This window comes from Halichoerus grypus, chromosome 3 (genome assembly GCF_964656455.1).
Source record: "Halichoerus grypus chromosome 3, mHalGry1.hap1.1, whole genome shotgun sequence".
NCBI classification, from domain to species: Eukaryota; Metazoa; Chordata; class Mammalia; order Carnivora; family Phocidae; genus Halichoerus; species Halichoerus grypus.
The window spans coordinates 89,374,474-89,397,812 of NC_135714.1; the positions used below are offsets into that span (position 1 = coordinate 89,374,474).

General features: G+C 36.9%; 1 protein-coding gene across 5 annotated transcripts in view; it reads left to right on the plus strand.

The window, feature by feature from the left end:
* The window catches only part of SEC24B (SEC24 homolog B, COPII component), an 88,749-nt gene that overhangs the window by 13,909 nt on the left and 51,501 nt on the right, over positions 1-23,339 (plus strand). For all 5 annotated transcript variants that reach the window (XR_013446431.1, XM_036098047.2, XM_036098049.2 and 2 more), the window contains exons 2-3: positions 6,463-7,209; positions 17,837-18,010. Coding sequence is in view for 4 of the 5 variants with exons in the window: in XM_036098047.2 (XP_035953940.2) it covers positions 6,463-7,209; positions 17,837-18,010 (921 nt within the window). In the remaining variant the exon portion in view is untranslated. The remainder of the gene's footprint in view (positions 1-6,462; positions 7,210-17,836; positions 18,011-23,339) is intronic.

The following is a 23,339-nucleotide window of genomic DNA, read 5'->3' on the forward strand; positions in this document are numbered from 1 at the left end:
TGAATCTGGTCTCTGCCTGCTTTTTTTTACTGAGCATCTCAGTGTCTCTCCTTTGTCTGTACAGTTAAGCTGCCAGTTAGGGACTTGACCCAAAAATTGTAACTGACAGGAAATAACTTTCAGGAAAGTAAGATGAATGAACACACAGACTTACCTACAAATATATTTATCATCGTGTGGTTTAATGTTTTTTAAAAAAATGGAAAACAACCTAAATGGCGGTAAATAGAAAAGTGATTAAAATATGGTAAATTTGTATAATAGATATTATTCAGACATTTAAAAATCATGATGGAAAGATATTCAAGTCAGGTTACATAAGCAAATCATTAAAAAATGCACCTTATAATTCTACTTTTGTTTAAATTAGTTAGATAAATCCAAGAAGAAATTACTGGGTAGCTATGCATCAGAATATCGATAGCAGTTATCTCAGGTAATAAGATTATGGATGATTTTTATTTGATAATTTCCTGTACCTCTTTTTGCAGTGACTTTATGTAACATTTGTAATAAGAGAAACACTTCTAGAGTTATTTTTCAAAAATTTGACCATCCACATATGTAACTAGTTTATCCTTTCCTCCACAGCCTTTGTCTCTCTCTATATTAGAAGTATTAAAATACCAGCAGTCTTATATGCTGCAGAGCCGTTTTGCTTTTTTTTTTTTTTAAGATTTTATTTATTTATTTGAGAGAGCAGGGGGAGAGAGAGAGATTGAGAGAACGAGTCAGGGGAAGGATAGAGGGAAAAGCGGGCTCCCTGCTCTGCGATGTGGGACTCGATCCCAGGACCCTGGGATCATGACCTGAGCCAAAGGCCGATGCTTAACTGACTGAGCCACGCAGGCGTCCCTGCAGAGCCATTTTGAATCCAAAAAAAGATATGCATCTAAATTAGCCCAGAAGGCCAGTTATTTTTCTTTTCTTTTCTTTTCTTTTTTTTTTTTAGAAATCAGCATTAACTAATGAATCATTAAACACTACATCAAAAACTAATGTACTATACAGTGGCTAACTGAACATAATAATAAAAAAAGAAATCAGCATTAATGAAATTTGGTAGTGTCTCAAAATACTTTTATAATTAATGTTTCTTCTAATGTCCAACTTAAATGTTTAGGCCTAGCTTGAAAGCATTTCATATATACCGATATTCTCCTTTCTGTGTTTGTATTTTTCTGTCTTATAGTTGTATTCAATAGGAATTTAGTGTAAGCTGCACACGTAATTTTAAATAGCAAAAAGAAGTAAAATCAATTTCAATTTATCCAGTTATCACAATATATAAAACATCATTTTAACATGTATTCAATATTTAAAAATTACTGAGATACCTTACTTTTTTCATATAATTTCTTTAAAATCCAGTGTGTATTTTATACTTAAAGCACTTCTCAATTCAGATTAGCTCTATTCCAGTACGCAGTAGCCACGTGTCACTAGTGGCTGCCATATTGGATAGTGCAGGTCTATAGCACATGTATGTGATTCCAGGTGTTTTTACCTCTCGTGATAGATCCAGTTTTCAGCCCTTAGTTGTTCTTTTTCTCTTTCATTCTTTCCTAGTGTACCTGATTCAGTTTTTTTCTATATTTTACTTAAGCTTTACAGCTCTCAAATAATATATTCTAGGAAGGAACTATTTTTCTAATAGAATAAGACAACTTCCTGCACTCTGTACATATATACACATGTTTAACTTATTTGAAGATAACATTTTCTTTTGTAAGACTTATTAAAACTATGATATCTGGACTTTTAAGAATATAATGCATTTTTATGTTAGGTAAAGATGGATGTTTTTCAGTTTTAGAATCTGGAATCTGAACCTTTTTTTTTTTTCAAAGATTTTATTTATTTGTCAGAGAGCACGAGAGAGCACACAAGCAGGGGGAGCAGCAGGCAGAGGGAGAAGCAGGCTCCCTGCTGAGCAAGGAGCCGGATGTGGGGCTCGATCCCAGGACCCTGGGATCACGACTTGAGCCTAAGGCAGACACTTAACCGACTGAGCCACCCAGGCATCCCTGGATTCTGAACTTTTAAAAATAGTAATTAGTTGTTGCTTTCAGTTACTGTTGCTACAAAACAAATTATTCCAAAACTTAATGGTTGAAAACAACTGTTTTATTATGCTCACAGATTCTCTTGATCAGGAATTTGCACAGGGCAGAACCAAGATGGCTTTTCTCTGTTCTATGATGTCTAGGGCCTCAGCTTGGAAGACTCAGAAAGTGTTTTGATGGCTGGAGTTTGGGATCTGGAAGGCTCATTTATTCACATGTCTGGCACCTGGGCTAGAATGACTCAAAAACTCGAACTTCAAACCTGAGTGCCTAAAGGTGAACTCTCCATGTGGTTTGACTTCCCCAGATGGTGGTAGCTGTGGAATAATTGGACTTCCTACATATCTAGCTGCTCAGGGATCCATATGCAAATGTTCCATCAAACAACATAGAAACTGAGTTGTCTCTGACCAAGCAGGGAAGTCACATAGCTTCGCTTCTGCCAGTCTTTTTTGGTGGAAGCTGTTATAAGCCTGCTCAAATTCAAGGGAAGTAGACAGATTTCACCCTTTAATAACACAGTATCAAAGAATTTGGGGACCATGTTTTAAAACTGCCACAGTTACTGAGGGAATTAGAGGAAATACAGGCAAATGAAACTGCTAATACTAATGAAATGTCCATAATTTACAGATTGTGTTAAAAATAAAAGAGCTTAGGGGCGCCTGGGTGGCTCAGTTGGTTAAGCAACTGCCTTCGGCTCAGGTCATGATCCTGGAGTCCCGGGATCGAGTCCCGCATCGGGCTCCCTGCTCGGCGGGGAGTCTGCTTCTCCCTCTGATCCTCCCCCTCTCATGCTTTCTGTCTCCCATTCTCTCTCAGATAAATAAATAAAATCTTTAAAAAAAAAAAAAAAAAAAAGAGCTTAGATTTATGTAACTTAATGTATTTGTAATATTTGCCAGGCTCGGTTTTAGTATATGCAAAAGAAATAAAACTTTAGTATTAGTTTTGGTATTATACCATAATAAAGTTAGGAGAGTTATCTAATACATTTTAAAGTTGAAGAAAATGTGTTTCTTGTTAGGTCACAGTAAGACAAAATTTTTAAAAATATTTTACTTGTCCCAGATAGCATTTTCTTTTCATTTAAGCTGATCCTTATGTTTATTTTTTTTTAAGTAGAGGCTTTTGAAAATTGAGTTAAAATATTTGAAGGGGATATTTTTCTTCCAAAGGAGTCTTGATTCATTTATCATTTTGACCAAATTATTTTCATATACTTTTCATACATTTAGAACATTTAGATCTTGATAGAGAATAAGGAATGGTGAGCATCGGCATATAATTAGCTATGCACACCTTCACATTCCCCCAAAATAAGTACCTTCTTTGATGGACTGAGAAGTAAAAAGGTTCGTCTGGTGGTTAGTTCACTTCTGATAAATTTTAGCATCTAGATACGACATTCCTGTTAGTTTTAGAAGAATGACATTTGGGTAGCTTGGACATACTGATGATTATTTCCCTGTTTTCAGATCATGTAGCATGGATGAGCCACACTATTTATTAAGTGGATAGATATTTAAATAGATTTATCTAATTCTGACTTGGTTCTTCTCTTCACTGATAAAGTCTTACCAGTGTGGAGTTTTCTGAGACTGAAGTCAAGAGTAGCAAACCATCTTTGTATATTTAAGGAAGGGGGGGGGGGGGAGAACATTTCACCTTTTTTTTTTTGGCATGTTAATGAAAGATTCGTATCTACTCTTTTCCTTTTAAGTAAATAAATTCTTTCAGGTGAACTATGACCATATAAAATATCCTGTAAGAAAAGTAAATTATACACCCAGTAAAACAGTGTTACCGAGTTTGGGTTCTTTGTATACTTCTTGGAATTATAAAAGTATGGATGTTATTTTTTCCTAACAGTTTGATTACATAAGTTACCTTTTTTCTGCCATAGAATATGTATTTATGTGACCAAAATTGAGATGCCACTACATTATTGAGTAGAAATTGAAAACAGAATAAGGAAAGATAAGCTGTATTCATAGATCTTTCATAACAAGTATTTTTATATTTTTATGTTTTCTATTTTTATACATTATTATAGCAAGGAATATTTGAAAGGAATATGGCACTTCCTTTGTATCAGTGAACTTGAAAAAGCTTGTGAATATTTTTTTTGTTATCCTTTCATATGAGGTATGGCACAGATTACGATTTCCTTCTACAACATAGGAGAATTAGATTCTAGGATAAAGATTGCCCTTAGTTGGGAACAAGACTGGAATTCCATTGTTTGGGACGATTGACCATTTTCTGGGCTAATTTAGTATAGTATGGGTGGCAGATCATTGTTTAAAAGCATGGATTTGAGCCAAGTTACTTGATTTATCTTAGTCCTATTACTTCTAAGCATGTGACTGTATTAAAGGACTTAACTTCTGTGCCTCATTTACCTAATTTGTAAAGTGGGTATAATGATACCATTTACTTCAAGGGACAATGAGTGGTACATAATGTAATATGTTTAATGAGATTTAGAATATTAACAAAAGTAATACTAAGATTAATGTTAATTTGAATGGTATTGATAAAAGATACATTCTATGGTGATTGAAGAAAGGACTATATGTCAATGGAAGTTTTAAAAGCATTAGAGGAAAACATGAGTGTATATTTATATAATATTAGAATAGGGAAGGCTCTTTATGATTTAGAAATGAACAAGGTCAAAAAACAGTAACCCGAGGGAAAATACGTGTAGTACATAATAATAACATAAGGTTAAATTTCTTAATACACAAGAACATTTATAAATCATTATGGAAAGCACAACCCTGTGGGAAAAGGGCAAGACACTTAAGTAGCTAAGAAATATTTGGAAAAATTCTGAGAAAGACACTGAGAAAAAAAAAGCTGAGAAAGACACTTAAGTAGCTAAGAAATATTTGGAAAAATTCTCAGCATTACTCCAAGTTAAGTACTACAACCTGAAATGTTTCTCCCCTATCAGATTGGCAAGGATTGAAATGTTACTCAATGTTGGGAAGATGAGGCATTCCTAAGCATTATTCATAGGAGGTATGAATTGATAGACTTTTGAAGAGGTATTTGGCAGTAATTGTCAATTTTAAAAGCACAACCCTTTGAACTCCCAGTTTCACTTCTAGGAACTTATCCTACAGATTCATCACAGAGGTTGACCTCATAGATATAAATTAGTTCACTCCCTGAAATAATCATCAAGGAGATTTAGGAAATAATGTTACTTCTCTAATGAAATACTATACAGATTTTTAGAAGAACAGTGAAGATTTATATATGCTAACAGAAGGATATTCAGGACACATTAAGTAAAAGAAGAGCAGGCTTGGGACGCCTGGGTGGCTCAGTCGGTTAAGCGTCTGCCTTCGGCTCAGGTCATGATCCCAGGGTCCTGGGATTGAGTCCCGCATCGGGCTCCCTGCTCTGCGGGGAGCCTGCTTCTCCCTCTGCCTCTGTCTCTCTCTCTGTCTCTCATGAATAAATAAATAAAATCTTAAAAAAAAAAAAAAAGAAGAGCAGGCTGCTGAACTGTGTCATGAAGGATACACAAAAAGCCATTAAGTAATAGCTACATGTGGGAAGAAGGCTGTCAGCTACCAGGGAAAAAGGGGGAATTGTACTTTTTACTTTATATTCTTCATTGTTTGTTTATTTGTTTGTTTTTTACAACAGGTATATTGTTACTTTTATAGTTTAAAAAAAGCTAATAAAAAAGGTTTGCACTTTGTCTGTACTGGGTATACTAGTTATCTATTGTTGCATAATGAAATACCCCCAAATTTAGCGGCTTAAACAACAAATATTTAATCTCATAGTTTCTGAGGGACATGAACTTGGGAGCAGCCTCTCTGGGTGGTTCTGACTTTGGATGTCATGAGATTGTAGTCAAGCTGTCAGCTGGGGCTGTAGTTTTCTCAGGACTCTACTGGGTATGCTTCCAACCTCACTGATGTGGTTCTTGGCAGGCCTCAGTTTCTTTTTGGCTCTTGGCCACAGAGTTCAGTTCCTTACCTCATGGATTTTTCCATAGGGCTCTTCACAACTTGGCAGCTTTGTTCAAACTGAGTGATCTAAGAGAGGGAAGCCAGCACCCAAGATTAGGCTAATCTTGAAAGTGATACATCATTACCTCTCCGGCATGCTATTGGTCATACAAATCAGTCTTGGTATATTGTGGGAGGGTGTGAATTCCTACACAAGGGTATGAATATCAGGAAGTAGGGATCACTGGGGCCATCTTGGAGGCTAGCTACCGCAGTGGGTCTATAACAGTATATATCTTTTGTGACAATTTGGGATTTTGGAGAAGTAAATTAATTAGGGCAACATTTGATGGGAACTTTGCTTAAAAAATTAGTTACCTCCATGCCAATCCCTATAAGTGTTTGCTCTTCTTTTTCAGGTCCAGCACAGAGTCAAATGCAGGTTCCATCAGGGTATGGAGTGCATCCTCAAAACTATATTCCTCCCTTAGGACATTATCCTCAAGGACCTGGGAAAATGACCTCATTGCCATTGGATAGCCAATGTGATTACTACTCTGGTCTCTATACGGTACCGACACAAAATGTGGTGACTCCTAATACAGCAAACCAACAACCAGGAGCACAGCATGTGTATGGCAGGGGTCCTCCTGCCCCTCATACTGTGGGATCCACTCCGGGATCTTTCCAGGGTGCCGCATCGTCAACATCCCATTTGCATACGAGTGCCTCCCAGCCGTACTCCCCTTTTGTGAATCACTACAGTAGTCCAGCCATGTACTCTGCCAACTCTTCTGTTGCTTCTCAGGGATTTCCCTCTACTTCTGGTCACTATGCTATGTCAACTGTTTCTAATGCTGCGTATCCTAGTGTTTCGTATCCCTCTCTGCCTGCTGGTGATCCATATGGGCAACAAATGTTTACCTCACAGAATGCTCCGACTGTCAGGCCGGTCAGAGATAATTCGTTTTCTGGTCACAGTACAGCCATCGGTCATCCATCACCGCTGCCACCTCCTCCGTCACACCAGTACCACCAGCAGCAGAGTCTTTCAGGATGCAGTACTCTCTCGTGGTCAACTCCAGGCCTTCCGTCAGCCCAAGATAATCTCGTCCGAAACCACACTGGCACCCTGGCTACAGCCAGCAGCAACCCAGCAAATACTGGTAGGTTGAATGGAAAGTTCACCAGAGCATGGCTGAAAATCAGTGCATTTCCAGTCAGGTTTTTATTTGCATGAAGGTTTAAGATGATACTGCCTAATAGAAAAACCGGAAATTAGCTCACCTTTGCAGTTTATTTGCTTTATTTATTGTGGTATTTTGCAGCATCTCCCTGAACCCTTCCCCTTCACCTATTCAGTTAGCCACCCAACCATCTATCTTGCATAGCTGTGTTCCTTGTCATGACGGGGATCTCAGTCGATATTTATTGGTATATTTCATGCCTCTGCAGTAGTTGTCTTTAGTATGAGTTAGGTCAAGGGCAAAATAGGAGGGTCCATTTGGGTATATGCTTTGCTAGCCACTACTTTCTTTTTTATATTGTTCAACCTTGGGACAGTTCCTATTCCAGCCAGAGCCCTACTCACTATAGAATGCCACACTGGTTTCTCTAAGTGAGCCCCTGTTAGTGCTGCTCTCAGAAGATAATATATGTGTATATAATATGTAGGAATACATACTAAAGCTTATGTTTTCTCTTCCCAAATGGGTAAATTAGGATGAAGGCTGGGGAAGATGAAGAAAGATGCATGAAGAATAGTCTTGTAGTTAGTCTTTCTGACCTTCCTAAACCAAGATGTAGTTAAATTTATTAGTTTAAAAATTATGTAAGTTATGTAGGCATTTTAGTGTGGGGTTTCCATATCATATACACATTTTAATTCAGCTTGTAAGCTTGAACTTAACAAAAACACACTCTTGAACTGAATGAAAATGTATGTAAAGAATGGGAACTGGTGAATCTGTGGTAGTTTTCTGAGTGATGTCTTTAAATTATATATCAGAATCCAAATAGCCATAAGTCAAGGATGCCGTAGAAAAGTATCCTTCCGGGCGCCTGGGTGGCTCAGTCGTTAAGCGTCTGCCTTCGGCTCAGGTCATGATCCCAGGGTCCTGGGATCGAGTCCCACATCGGGCTCCCTGCTCGGCGGGAGGCCTGCTTCTCCTTCTCCCACTCCCCCTGCTTGTGTTCCTGCTCTCACTGTGTCTCTCTCTGTCAAATAAATAAATAAAATCTTTAAAAAAAAAAAAAAAAAGAAAAGTATCCTTCCCTGGACAGTTAGATTATTTAAAATTAAAATTATTTAAAATTATATCTGAACTGCATATTTGAGATCATCTATTCTTTCACTGCAGTTATTTAGAAACCCTTTTGGCTGCAAGCAGCTAATAGTGGTTTAAACAAAAAAGGTGGTATTTTTCTCACATAACAAGACGTTTAGGTAGATGTAGTGGATCCAGATGTCCTCAGTGTCTTTTCTCTCCCTTAGTCTACCATCCTTAGCGTGTTGGTTTCTAGAAACAGGAGAACTTCTATGCCTGTAGACATCAAGTCCGAGTTAAAAACAGGAAGAAGGGAAAGGAAAGGTGGGGTGGTGGCACTGACAGATTTGCCCTGTTATTTGCCATAGCTGTTTTAAAGGACAATCCCTTATTTTAGGGAAGGTTAGAAAATGAATACTTAGCTTTGTAGCCTTCGTGGCAGAGGCAGGCAAGAAAGAAAGGGGTTGGCATTGACTGGGTCTTGGGTGAATCAACTTGAAGCATCTGTCACAGTTCCCAAATCTGGCTGTGCACCAGAATCACTTGCACAGATTGTGATCTTCAACCTTACTTACTGAGCTAGAATAAAATCTCCAGGCTAGTCTTGGGAATCTATATTTCTGACTTGATCTTACGATGCCTAGTAAAAATTCAAATTCTGTTTCTTTTTGTTATACAGATGAGGAAAGCTATCCAAGTTGGGTTGCCTGCTTGTGGTCATTAATATTACAAACCAAGTTTGTCCGGGAGCTCAGTTTCTTTGACTCTCAGCCTTTCCTTCTCATAATCAGGGCTTTCTGTCCCCTAGAAATTCTGTTTTCTTTCTCTCTTCTTGCAGCAGTCTTTTTACAGATCAGCTTATCCTAAGGTCCCTCTGACTTAAGGATTTTGTGACTTTCGGGACAAAAAAAAAAAAAAAAGAAATGCAGGTAATTCCTATCTTATTTCTGAGATGGGAATAGGACCCTGGATGGAACCAATTATACTGAGATGTAGGATCAGGGAAATAAGGGGCCACTTGGCTAATGAACAGAATACCTAATTGGGAAGCGCTATCCCTGAAAAAAATATTGAATAAAGAATACAAATAATTACAAAATTACCTTCTATCTGAATAACTAGTAATTAGTTCTTTATATAGAGAGATGGGGTATATTTCCATTCTTTTAATCCTAGTACTATACTGTGAAAGCCATAATAAATATAATTTTAGATATTAATTCATGTTAAATGGGGGGGTTTTTTGCCTTTAGATTGGTAAGTTACTTTTTAATTATAGTTTGGAGATTGACAGATATACCTCAGGTTAATTTGACACTTGTTTTTCACTATTTCAAAAGAAATAAAGAGGTTACGTTTAAAACCTACTTTGAAATGAAATATTACGGAAGTTCCCAAATTTTCTCAGTTGAGTTGATGTGTATCAATATTATTTTCCATGGTGCCCCATGCAACTTAGTAGTAATAGTTCATAGGGTATTTGACAGATAACCACTGTTTTCTCTTAGAAATTTAAAACATCCCTTGGTAGTTTTTTATAATAAAAAATAAATATACGTAGAGTTCAAAGAAATAGATAAAATGGAAAGTAAAAGTTTCCTACCACTAGAAATTTTGGCCACTAATTTTCAGAGATAATCACGGTTAGCAGTTTTTCGTGTATCCGTCCCAAAATTCTCTACACATATACAAGTGTTCTCTATTAGAGGTATCATAGGCACACACATACATACACCCTTAAGTTAATCATTAAATAGCGAGGAACTATTTTGTACAATACACTAAATAACATGAAACTATTGAAATTTGTAATTTTTTGGTTAATTTACGTTAATTTTACTAAATAAAACCCACTTGATCTTAGTGCATAAATGTACTATATTGGAACATAATAAACTGAATTCATTAAAAAAAAAAATAAAACATCCTTTGGAACCCCGTGAATTTTTGCCAGGGTGACTTGGGTGCCTAGGTGCAAGGTTTGGTAACATGGGAATATTGATTTAAATTTTCTAGAAAGACAGACAACTTTTAATTGCAATGGATGCCCTTAAATATTGTCACATTAGAATAATGATCTTAGCTATTAAACATAGTTTTGGGTGAAATTCAGCCATCGAGTAATTAACAAAAATGATTTCACTTTTTTATTACTTGATTGTACTAGTTTCATTTTCGGGTGTACCAAAAGTTCTTAAACAGTTCATAAAGTGTTGACATCCAAAAGCATGAACCTGAGTTCAGTGATTACCAAAAACATGTTGCTGCATACATGCTGTTATTTTTAAGCAGTCATTGAGTTCATTTTCAGAAACATTGGAATAAGAGAACTTCAAATGTTAGCTCGCCTCTTTACTTTATAAGAACATGTCAGTATAATTCAGCACTAGAACTTCAGATGGTTTTTTTTTTTGTTTTTTTTTTTAATTAAAAGGTCTATCCCAAGTATGTATGTCTGGGGTGCTGTGTTTAATTGTTAACTTCGGGTGAAATTTTGGCTGGTGTGTAGAGTGTCATTTCATTAGGACTGTTACTGTAGGTAAATCTCTGAAGGTTTAGAAGGTTTTTTTCTAGTTTGAGATGAAGTTAGTTGAGTGTGTGACTTTGGGATATAAAGATAACCATCTTTTTTTTTTTTTTAAAGATTTTATTTATTCATGAGAGACGCACAGAGAGAGAGGCAGAGGCAGAGGGAGAAACAGGCTCCCCAAGGAGCAGGGAGCCTGATGTGGGACTTGATCCCAGGACCCCGGGATCATGACCTGACCCGAAGGCAGATGCCTAACCATCTGAGCCACCCAGGCGCCTGATAACCATCTTTGATAGCAAGATGAGTATTGAAACATCATTTAAAATCATTTTCTTAGGGCGCCTGGGTGGCTCAGTTGGTTAAATGACTCCCTTCAGCTCAGGTCATGATCCTGGAGTCCCGGGATCAAGTCCCAAGTCAGGCTCCCTGCTCAGCAGGGAGTCTGCTTCTCCCTCTGACCCTTCCCCCCTCTCATGATCTCTCTCTCATTCTCTCTCTCAAATAAATAAAATCTTTAAAAAATAAAAAGCTAAAATCATTTTCTTAAATTTTTTTACTATCCCTTTGTTTTGAAAAGTATATAATTTTAAAAATTAGCAAGATAAATCTTGGCTAGGGTGCCTGGGTGGCTCAGTTGGTTAAGCCACTGCCTTCAGCTCAGGTCATGATCCTGGAGTCCCGGGATCAAGTCCCGCATCGGGCTCCCTGCTCAGCAGGGAGTCTGCTTCTCCCTCTGACCCTCCCCCCCTCTCATGCTCTCTGTCTCTCATTCTCTCTCTCAAATAAATAAATAAAATCTTTAAAAAAAAAAATTATAAAAAAAAAAAAAGATAAATCTTGGCTAAGAAGTAGAGTTTTGCCAGAAAATATTATTTTCATTAAAATTATTTTTACTTTTTTTGCTTAAAGAGAATCACATATTAATAGCATAGTATGAAATAGTACTGTCTAGGGGCGCCTGGGTGGCTCGGTCGTTGGGCGTCTGCCTTCGGCTCAGGTCACTGTCCCGGGGTCCTGGGATCGAGCCCTGCATCAGGCTCCCTGCTCGGCAGGAAGCCTGCTTCTTCTTCTCCCACTCCCCCTGCTTATGTTCCCTCTCTCACTGTCTCTCTCTCTGTCAAATAAATAAATAAAAATCTAAAAAAAAGAAATAATACTCTCTAATTAATGGTGTTTTACTATGTGCAATTTTATAAAACAAAAAGCATTTTTAAAAAACTACTTATATAAAAATAATAATAAACATCTATATAATCCTGTATATAAATCCACAATATACATGACATCAATATCTAGTTACTGATAAGTTAATGTATCTGTCGTCTTGGGGTACTGATGTGCCTGAGGAAAAGCAAAATAAATTCTCAGTTTTCCCTGATATTTGAGCTGCAGTCTGAACAATGAATTCTTCATGTATAAAGTAAATTGCAGGCAAAATAAATATTTAAATGTAAAAGGCAAAATGTAGAAACTTTTTAGAGAAAGTATGGAAGACTACCTCTAGAAACTTGGAGTAGGGAACACTCACAACACAATATAATAAATTATAGGTATAAAGAGTAAGCGTGCTCAACTTGACTAATTTCGAATTAAGAACTTTTCTTCACTGAAAGACATGAAGAAAACAAAAAGACAGGCCATAAACTGGGAGAAAAAGATACTTAGAGTATTTATCCAGAATAGGCAAATAACACATACAAATTAATAAGGAAGAGAGCTGTAACAACCCAAGGGAAAAAAAAAAACAAGATGAAATGAAAACATACTCAACCTCATTAATAATCAGGAAAAGAAAATTAAAACTAGAGTGGGATATCTTTTTATACCTAGCAGCAGAATGGTAAAAATTTGAGAATCTGACCATACCATTGGCAAGGATGTGGAATAACAGAACTCTTAGACACTGTTGTTGATAGGAAGATCTATGGGTTCAATATTTTAGGAAATTTTGGCATTAGTGGAATTGAAGATAGCCATACCCTAAAATGCAGCTATTCCACTTCTAAAATTTGGTGCATGAGTCACCCAGACTCTTGCTAAAATGCTGGTTCTTACTCACCAAGTCTAGTATGGCCTGGCCTGAGATTCTTCATTTTCATCAAGTGTCTGCAAGAGGTGTTGCTAGCCTAGTGACCACACTTTGAATAGGAAGGCTCTAGAGCACCACGTCCTGTTTTAGATGTGTAGCACTTAAAGGAAATGGTGACATTTGTTGGGGATACTGGGCTAAAAGGACTAGTCTGCTCTCTAGGCCAAAAGACTTTATTCCCCACAGGCTGCCCCCAGGCTAAGGGATTCTGAGTCCCTTCCTGCACCCCTACACCCACGTGAGCTGTGGCACACACCTTGAGAAGCTCTGCCCTAGAGAAACATGCATATCTGCACCAGGGACATGTTCAAGAATATTTATGGCAGCACCGTTTGTGAAAACAAAAAAGTGGAAACCCAAAAGTCATGATAGTGGAATGGATAAATAAATTATATCCTTCCAATGGACTGCTGAACAGAAGTGAAAATGGGACATAGGGCTGCACTCATTAACATGAGTGAATCCCAGAAATGTAACATAGGAAGTCATGGAAGAATACATGTAGTATGGTATTACCAAGTAAAAAAAAAACAAGCATCAGGCTCCCTGCTCGGCAGGGAGTCTGCTTCTCCCTCTGACCCTCCCCCCTCTCATGTGCTTGCTCTCTCTCATTCTCTCTCTCTCAAATAAATAAATAAAAAATCTTTAAAAAAAAAAAAAAAAAAAAAGCAGAAATAATGTTTAGGAATACTTGTCTGTGTGGTAAACTATTTAAAAACAAAAGCAAGGGAGTAATAAACACAATTCAGGAGGGAGGACTTATGTGAGGAATATGCTGACAGCGTCAGCAGTTTTGGAAATGTTCTATTTTCACAACTGGATGCTGAGTTTGTGGGTATTTTATTAAGGTTTTATAGGTGTATATGTGTACATATGCATATAGGTATCACATAAACTCAGCTATAACGATTATTTTATGAAAGAAAAAAGTTTGTGACATCAAAGCGGGGAGTCAGTGTATTCCTCTTTACTGGGAGAGAGCATGACAAGTTCAAGCGACTGGAAGACAACCAGTGAAGCTAGAGGAGAACTCCGGCCAGGATGAGGCTAGGGACTTAGGATCATTCCAGGCCTCATTAACCATGTTAGGAAGTTTTGAGGATAAAATGTTTTGTCTCCACCCTGAAGCTCTGGCAGAATTTTGAAGGATTATAAGAATGTTGGAGACTGGCTGTAGTGTTCTGGAACAGAGAGGGGCCCTGTTTAACTACTTATCTTTGACTTTGTGCTTGGAATTGCTTTTGAAAAATTAATTGTGGGAATAGTTTGAGGCCTAGGACGATGGCGTTGTTCTTGATAGAGGCTTTTTGTTTTCTTCTCCCAAGAGCCTCTAGGTACTACCTGCTTATTGCACTAATTCAAGTCCAGAACTCTAGACTTCCTGGACTCTCAGTGTTCTGAACCAAAGCCACTGGTGTTTGAAAGGTCTGGTTTCCTGGTTTGTCCTTATCCTGAGGTTATAACCCTTCAGAGCACTCTCTTCAAAGTGGAAGTATGGGGTACTGTATCAGGTACCCCATCCAGTATGCCCTGGCATGTGTCTTCTGTTTCCCATGCCCTGCAGGGCCACAGAAAACAGCAGATCAGCTTTGCAGCAGAAAGTGAAAGCAGCTTTGAGTGTTGGCTATTTCTCTGAGTCAATTTTTTACAGATTTTGGCCCAGGAATTCATTAATAGCGTGTTAGGTCTTTGATGATTTTAGGAAAGTATTTTTAAAAATAGTTTTTAGGGAGCCTGGGTGGCTCAGTCGGTTAAGTGACTGCCTTCGGCTCAGGTCATGATCCTGGAGTCCCGGGATGCAGTCCCGCATCCAGCTCCCTGCTCAGTGGGGAGTCTGCTTCTCTCTCTGCCCCTCCCCCCACTTGTGCTAGCTCTCAAATAAATAAAATCTTTAAAAAAATAGTTTTTTTTTTTTTGTTTGTTTGTTTTTTTAAAGATTTTATTTATTTATTTGAGAGAGAGAATGAGAGACAGAGAGCATGAGAGGGAGGAGGGTCAGAGGGAGAAGCAGACTCCCTGCCGAGCAGGGAGCCTGATGCGGGACTCGATCCCGGGACTCCAGGATCATGACCTGAGCCGAAGGCAGTCGCTTAACCAACTGAGCCACCCAGGCGTCCCTAAAAAAATAGTTTTTAAAGTTATCTTTAATGGGAGGTTTGGTCTTTACCTCACCCATCTTTACTCTGTCTTCTATCACCCTTCCCTTTTCTCCATCACCCAGTGTTAGATGATTTTACCTTTCTTAGTTTCACTTTGTACTGTTAAATATACTTATCACTGTGTTACATTTTAATGATTCTATCAGTTATCTAATTCTGGTTTAAAACAAAAATGACATTATTTTTCAGAGTTCTGTGGGTTGGTTGGACAGTTCCTCTGATGGTTTTTCTTGGACTCACCCATGTGTCTTCATTTAGCTGGAGACTTGGCTGGGTTGGAAGATCCTAGGACTTCACTTAGGTGTCCAGCAGTTGGTGCGGATAGTTTACTGGGGTACCTAGGTTTTTTGACACTTAACTAACTTCCTTACATGGTAGTCTCAGGACAGCATTTCAAGAGCAGAAGGGCGTAGCTACAAGATGTCCTGAGATTTGAGTTCTGGGACGTGCGTACCATTACCTCTGCCACATTCTGTTGATTAAAGCCAATCACAAGGTTAGCCCTAATTCAGGGGGAGGGAAAATAGACTCCACTTCTTAATGAGAAGAATTGCAAACTACTGTGACCATGTTTTCAGTTTCCCACAATGATGTTTGTCCTCCCTAAACGATGAATAGCACATTTAGACTCCTTCCACCTTCTTTCCCATTCCCTATATTTATATCATTTGTACACTGTGGGACATATAACATGTTTTTTTTCTTAATTTTTATTTATTTATTTTAAGTAACCCAGTGTGGGGCTTGAACTCACAACCCTGAGATCAAGAGTAGCACGCTCTTCCGATTGAGCCAGCCAGGCTCCCCAACATATAACATGTTTTGTTCTGTCACCACATTCCTACATTTGTTTTATTTAGTCTTAGCACTTCTAAGTTTGTCTCTCTATATATGCACACACATCATGCATGTTTAAACATACATACATGTATGCACATTCATACATGCATATGTTCAGTATATTTTCACTGCTCACTAGTTTTTTGCCATAGGTTTTTTGTTTTAAAGATTTTTTTTAATTTATTTGACAGAGACACAGCGAGAGAGGGAACACAGTAGGGGGAGTGGGAGAGGGAGAAGCAGGCTTCCCACTGAGCAGAGAACCCAGTGCGGGGCTCGATCCCAGGACCCCGGGATCATGGCCCGAGCCGAAGGCAGACGCTTAACGACTGAGCCACCCAGGCGCCCCACCATAGGTTTTTTTTTTTTTTTTCCCCTTTGAGATATAATTGACATACTATGTTGTGTAAGTTGAAGAGATACAATGTGATGATTGATATATGACACACATACGTATTAGAAAATGATTACCACAGTAGGGTTAGTTAATATATCCATCATTTCACATAATTACCTTTTCTGTGTGTGTGGTGAGGACATTTAAGATTTACTGTCTTAGCAGCTTTCAAGTTTATAAAACAGTATTGTTAACAATAGTCACCATGCTGTACATTATATCTCCAGAATTTACTCATCTTAAAACTGAAAACTTATAGGGATGCCTCCGTGGCTCAGTCGGTTAAGCGACTGCCTTCGGCTCAGGTCTTGATCCTGGAGGTCTAGGATTTCCAGGATCGAACCCCATGTCTCCAGCTCCCTCCTCAGCGGGGAGTCTGCTTCTTCCTCTGACCCTTCCCCTTCTTGTGCACTCTCTCTCACTCTTTCTCTCTCTCTCTCTCAAATAAATAAATAAATAAAATTTGTTAAAAAAAACCTGAAAATTTATGTTGACAGATGTATGTTTATTGTGAGCATCATGTAATTGTCAAATCACTATGCTGTACAACTGAAACTAATATTATATGCCAGTGGGTATACTTCAATAAGAAAAAATTATAGTTTATACCCTTTGACCAACATCTCCCTATTTTCATCTCCCGCCCCCCCCCCCCAATGCCAGGCCCTGGAAACTACCATTCCACATTCCACTCTGTTTCTATCAGTTAAACTTTTTCTACATATAAGTGAGATCGTGTACTATTTGTCTTTCTCTGACTTATTTTACTTAGCACAGTATCCTCAAGGTCCATCCATTTTGTTGCAAGTGACAGGATTTCCTTTTTTATGGTTGAATAATATTCCTGTGTGTGTTTTTTATTCATTCATCCATCAGTGGACGCTTAGGCTGTTGCCATGGGTTTTTCAATGAGCTCTTGGTTGGCTGAAGATTATAGTCTAGATTGGGCAGTTTGAGCTATCACAAAGGCCCACTGTGAATCACCTGTGCTTTATTTATTTCAGGCGTCCAACCTAGTCTTACCATTGAGTCCTTACTTAGTTCCATTTGAAATACAGCCTCTGATTAGTAGCAGTAAATAAGATGTGACAGTTTATAATACAAAAGGGGATCTGAGCTGATACTAGAAACATTTGTGGAATTCATGGACTACATTACTGCAGAAGCAGAGAACCTCTGTTCATCTTAGGTACCATTATGTAGTACAATAATGAATTAATAGTAGCGATCATTAGTAGAGAAAAATTGGGGTTCATTTTGTTTAAAAAGGTAAGGAGGCTTATGACATGTTTTAGGAAAGTTGCTGTTAAAGATTATTAAAACATTTGGTGAGTAAGTTTTCAGTTTATCTGGAAATCATTTCTTTGGACCTTCTTATTTTCTCTATATAATACTAGATAAATGTGATATTACTGATGTTTCTACAAGAACTTCAATACAAAACCATATTTTGTTGGTATTTTAATATTTTCAAGTTGATTGCTGTGGATGAAATAGTTTTTTGTCTTCAGTTGCAGATTCTTTATCTCGTCCTGTTATGCAAAATGTTCAGCCTCTCAAGTCCAGCCCAGTCGTATCCACTGTTTTATCAGGAGCCTCATCAACACGAACACCTCCAGCTGCAAATCGCCCAGTTGAGCCGGTAGCCTCAGTTACACAGCCATCAGAGCTGTTACAACAGAAAGGTATTTAAAATTTTTATTTTAAAGTTTATTTATTTATAATCTCTATACCCGATGTGGGGCTCGAACTCATGCCCGTCAGATCAAGAGTCACATGTTCTTCTGACTGAGCCACCCACGTGCCCCTCAAATAGCTGATTTTTAAAAAGTCAAACTGTATAATCGTAATTTTTAGAAAATAAGAAATGTAATTTATAATCTCAATTCAAACACTATTTACTTTTTATATATTAACTTCCAGTCTGTTTATGATTATTTTTTACATAATTGCAGTCATAGCTTACATACCATTTTGTATATTGTGGTTAAATTTATTAAATTATACACAGTTCTTCATATATCCACATAGTCGTTATAGTCATTTTCATGGCTAATACTTTATTGTTTCAGTGTATTATGATTGGCCAATCCATCCCTCTCCCATGGAACATTTGTTTCCTATTTTTTAAAGGTTATTATAGTTTTAGGATAAAGCATCCAAGATTTTCTTATTTAATGAATCTCCATATCCTATTTGATGATTTCTCTACTTGTTATTGTTAATGAAAGTAACTTTTGACCCAGTTTTGGGAATGAGAAGGGTGAAAATGAAACTGTAAGCCATACCTTTGCAGCATGCACAAACAATACAGTTTATTCATTTGCTTGTTTAATATTTTTCATGTGTTAAATAAGTGACAGGTAACTAAAATGTGTTGTTTTGACCCTCTTTCCCTACTTTGCCTTTTATTTTGGCAGTATTTTCGGGTGTTTTTTTTCCTGGCTAAAATTCCAAATCTGTTGGTGTTTCCAGTTGAAATACTGTATTTTTCATTTCATGAGAGGTAACTGAGATGTTATTAGGAAGTTTGTATTTCCAGAGCAACCATTAGTAATATCTTAGGGACTATACTTAACTATGTAACGACAGCTTCTCACCTTGAATATGAAGAATTCTCTTTCTCTCTCTCTTATGTTCTGAAACTCAGAAAAAGCATTTTAGGTTGATCTCACTACTTATTATCTGTTGAGTATGTGGTCAAGAGTACTTTCTATCATTTGATCAGATTATACATTATAAATTTTCTTATTTGGCTTTATAGGAAAACCAACTGCAGCACCATGGAGTGTCCATGGATTCCCAACAAGCCAGTGGGTATATTAGGAATAAAATCTAGTTTTTTATAAGCATTTGCTTTTAAAATGAAGGACTGGTAGGAAAATTTTGCTTATCATGAGTAGAAAAAACTTAAGGGTAGGTTGAACCCATAACTAAATGAATATCTTTCCTCTACATTAATGACTGCCTTCCATTTCTTAAATATTATGCTCGTTTGACCCTTCACATTGCCCCTCCTAATATCTTTTTCCTATTGTATTTTCTTTTTTTTACCATTTTACTTTAAGTACCATCTTACCGTTTTACTTTGTCATTTTGCAAACCACATTCCCACAAAATAACCATGTTTCCTTTTTTTTTTCTTACTAATAAGATAGATTTAAAAAGATAGATTTGAAAAGAGGAGCTACCATTTATTGGGCATTTACAACGTGCCAGATACTTTATATTTATTATCTCATTTAACCCCCATTGCAATCCTATAATGTTAGCCCTGTTTTACAGATGAGAAAAGTGAGAAGCACAAAGATTAGGTAATTTCCCCAAGATTGTAAATTACTCTGCCCAAGTAGCAGAGTGAAAGATTTTTAACTCAAACCTTTTTATCTTTCTATAAAATGAGGCTGAATTGTTTAGTTGGCTGTTAACAAACTTTTGATGTACCTAAGAGAAGCTCCTTGAATAAGTAACAGAAAAGAGAATACTAGAAACATTTGAATTGTAGCTTTTATTGTTCCTTTTTCTTAAGTAAGAGATTGGTTTATCTTAGTGGCCTTTTTACCTTTGGATAGATCTGGATGTACAACCTAATTGTGTGAGGTAGGGCTACCATGTATGTTGTGTGAACTGTGGTTTGTGTGAGTGGCACCTGTAGTAGTTGGGTGGTGTGTGAGCTGCATAAGCTCTGCTGTGGTTCTGATATGACTGCTAAAATATTAATGCTGAAAAGAGATTAATATTTTTCTCCCAGCTTCAAAGACACCCTTTCATAGTTATTCTCAGAAGGATCCTAGCATTCTTATACTGGTCTTAAGACAGGAGGCTGCAAAGTTTTGCTTACATATCTCCTAAAAAGTTTTTGGGTAAACTCTGTAAACTACTTGAACGTTTTTTAGATTGACATCTAAAATTTTTCACCAGAAGTCTAAATAGTTGAAGGTATGTAATTTTTCAACATCATGCATACGTTGACTTTAAAATAAAGACGTTATATTATTCTTTGTATCCACTAGAATGAACCTACCATCATCCTTTTAAAAAAGGCCCAAATGAGCCTTTCTTTAACATTTTTCTCCTTAATGTCATACTGTTTCCCCTGAATATAGTAATATAATATATTCTTTTCTTTTTTTTTAAAGATTTTATTTATTTATTTGACAGGGAGAGACACAGCGAGAGAGGGAACACAAGCAGGGGGAGTGGGAGAGGGAGAAGCAGGCTTCCCGCCGAGCAGGGAGCCCGATGTGGGGCTCGATCCCAGGACCCTGGGATCATGACCTGAGCCGAAGGCAGACGCTTAACGACTGAGCCACCCAGGCGCCCCAATATAATATATTCTTAAGCTAGAAACTCTTTTATCATTCGATCATACTTCTCTGCCATAGTAATATATAAAGTAAAATTTTACGTTTTGCTTTATTGTCTATGACCATTAGTGTCTAAGCGTTAGCATTTTTTCTTCTGGATTAAACTGTCAGTACAATTATTGTTAGCATATAGTTGGTCAAAACAACATGTAAAAATTGTGAATTTGCATATTTTTTATGGAAAGTACATTTTGACTGGAAATATATCTTTCAGTGAGATGAATGGCTCTCCCCCATCCCCACCATAGCTTTGTGTACCTGAGTTGTACATGACTCATTACTAGAATAAGATAAACTTTAGGTAAATTTCATTCATAGTTTTTATTTTTACACATACAATTGTTAAGAAACTTTGTTCAAGTAAAGTAGATAGGAATGGTATTAAAAGGTTTTTATTAAAGCAGTATTGTTCTTTGGAGTTTTTTAATGTGTTTAACCTGAGTTACATATCAGAAATTTTTATTGTTTGTTCGATTTTATTTTCCAGATAGTAGCATTATTACTTTCATGTAGCAGTTTACAATTTTAAAGTACCTTTAACTTTTATTTTATCACTTGATCATCAGGTGAAGCAAGCATATCATATTTCATCTTCCTTTTATAGAAGAAGAAATTGAAGTTTAGAGGGGTTAGGTGTCTTACCCAAAAACACAACCTCCCTAGGTGGGTTGCCAAGATCAGTATAGATCTTCTGCCTCCAAACCTAATACTTGCTTAACTGAATCACCAATTATTCAAAATATTGTGAATTTCATTGTACCATTGCCAGTACAGTATCATATCCTTTAAATGTATTTTTATCAAAGATTCCAAGCTGTGATGGAGGTCATTTGTTTTATGTGTGGTATCTCATGTAACCTAATTGGCAAAGGCAGTCTTCATTTTCAAACCAGTGAGAAAAATTTTATTCTTTGTCAGAAAATCTAATTTCATTTTTTTAATCTAAGGAAATGTGTTCCTGGAGTTTCAAAAGAGTATCATAAGCTCCATTGAGAAATAAATTATAGCATATATTTTCTAAGCCAAATTACTAAAAGCAGTCAAATTTAAATGTCAAAGATCTAATGTGATTAATTTATCCTTTATTATATAGTAGGTTATAAAAACTAGACAATGAGTCAGTATGCTGGTTTTCATTACCAAATTTGAAATAAAGCAGTGCAACATGTACCTAATATTACGCTATTTATGAAGTGAGGATTATCTTGAAAAGCATTGTATTCCGGTGGTAAATAAATATATGCATTGTGTGTATCAAACTCTGGTATTTGACTTTTTTTAAATATTTAAATAGGAATCAAGTATAAAAATCAGAAATAACTGTTGATTTCATCAGACATCATGATTAAAATGTTCCCATGTAATTAATTGAAAAAGAAAAACATATACCACTAAGTGATAATAGGTTCCCCTGTTAGTGAATATTTTTGTGTTGTTAAAAGGAGGCAGAAAAAATTAAATATTGTATAAAATAAATAAATAAATAAATGATTATAAACATTATAAGTATTTTATGGTAAAATAGGTTGTACAATGCTTTATTGAACATCTCATATTGACTCTGAAAGAAATTATGTAGAATTTTTATCTATGAGTTTTATCCAGTGTATCTTGAAAAAAATTGGTCATCCTAGAAAACATTCTGCTTGTTTTTAAAAGAATTTACATTGCTAAGAATACTACTCAGATTGGTGGAAGGTTCTTTTTTTAATGACTTGCCCTATCCCCTATAGGGTTAAGAATTATGAATAGCTGAAAATAAGTGTTTTTAATTAAATATACACAAAAACACGTTTTTAAAGTTCAATAATAATAATAGCTAATTATATAGTATTTAGTATATTTCAGGCAACTTTCTTTTTTTTTTAAGATTTTATTTATTTACTAGAGAGAGAGAGAGAGCATGAGAGTGGGGAGGGTCAGAGGGAGAAGCAGACTCCCCGCCGAGCAGGGAGTCCGATGCTGGGATCGATCCCAGGACTCCAGGATCATGACCTGAGCCGAAGGCAGACGCTTAACCAACTGAGCCACCCAGGCGCCTGCAGGCAACATTTTAAGCTTTGAAATATATTAATTCATTTAATCCTCACAACAACCATTTGAGGTAGTTACTACCCCTTTTTACAGATGATGTAAATGAAAACTAGAGAGGTCAGTAAGTTGCCCAGGGAAACATAGCTGGTAAGTGATAGAACCTAGAGTTGAACCCAGAGTCCCCATCTTTATTCGCAGCGTCCTGCTGCTTGTCTAATCAGTCTTTCTTACTGTTTCTGCTTTGTTCTTTTGGGACTCTTTCAAAAGCAGTGGGTTCTCTGACAGTAAGTTTTGAGCTGTGTGTATACAGAATTATTAAATAAATTCATCATGACTCCCACCAGTCTACTTTTCAGTATTTCTGAATTAATAATATTATAGTGAGGGGCGCCTGGGTGGCTCAGTCATTAAGTGTCTGCCTTCGGCTCAGGTCATGATCCCGGGGTCCTGGGATCAAGCCCCACATCGGGCTCCCTGCTCAGCGGAGAGCCAGCTTCTCCCTATCCCACTCCCTCTGCTTGTGTTCCCTCTCTCGCTGTGTCTCTCTGTCAAATAAATTTTTAAAAATCTTAAAAAAAAAGAATATTCCAGTGAGCACCAACGCTATTTCTAA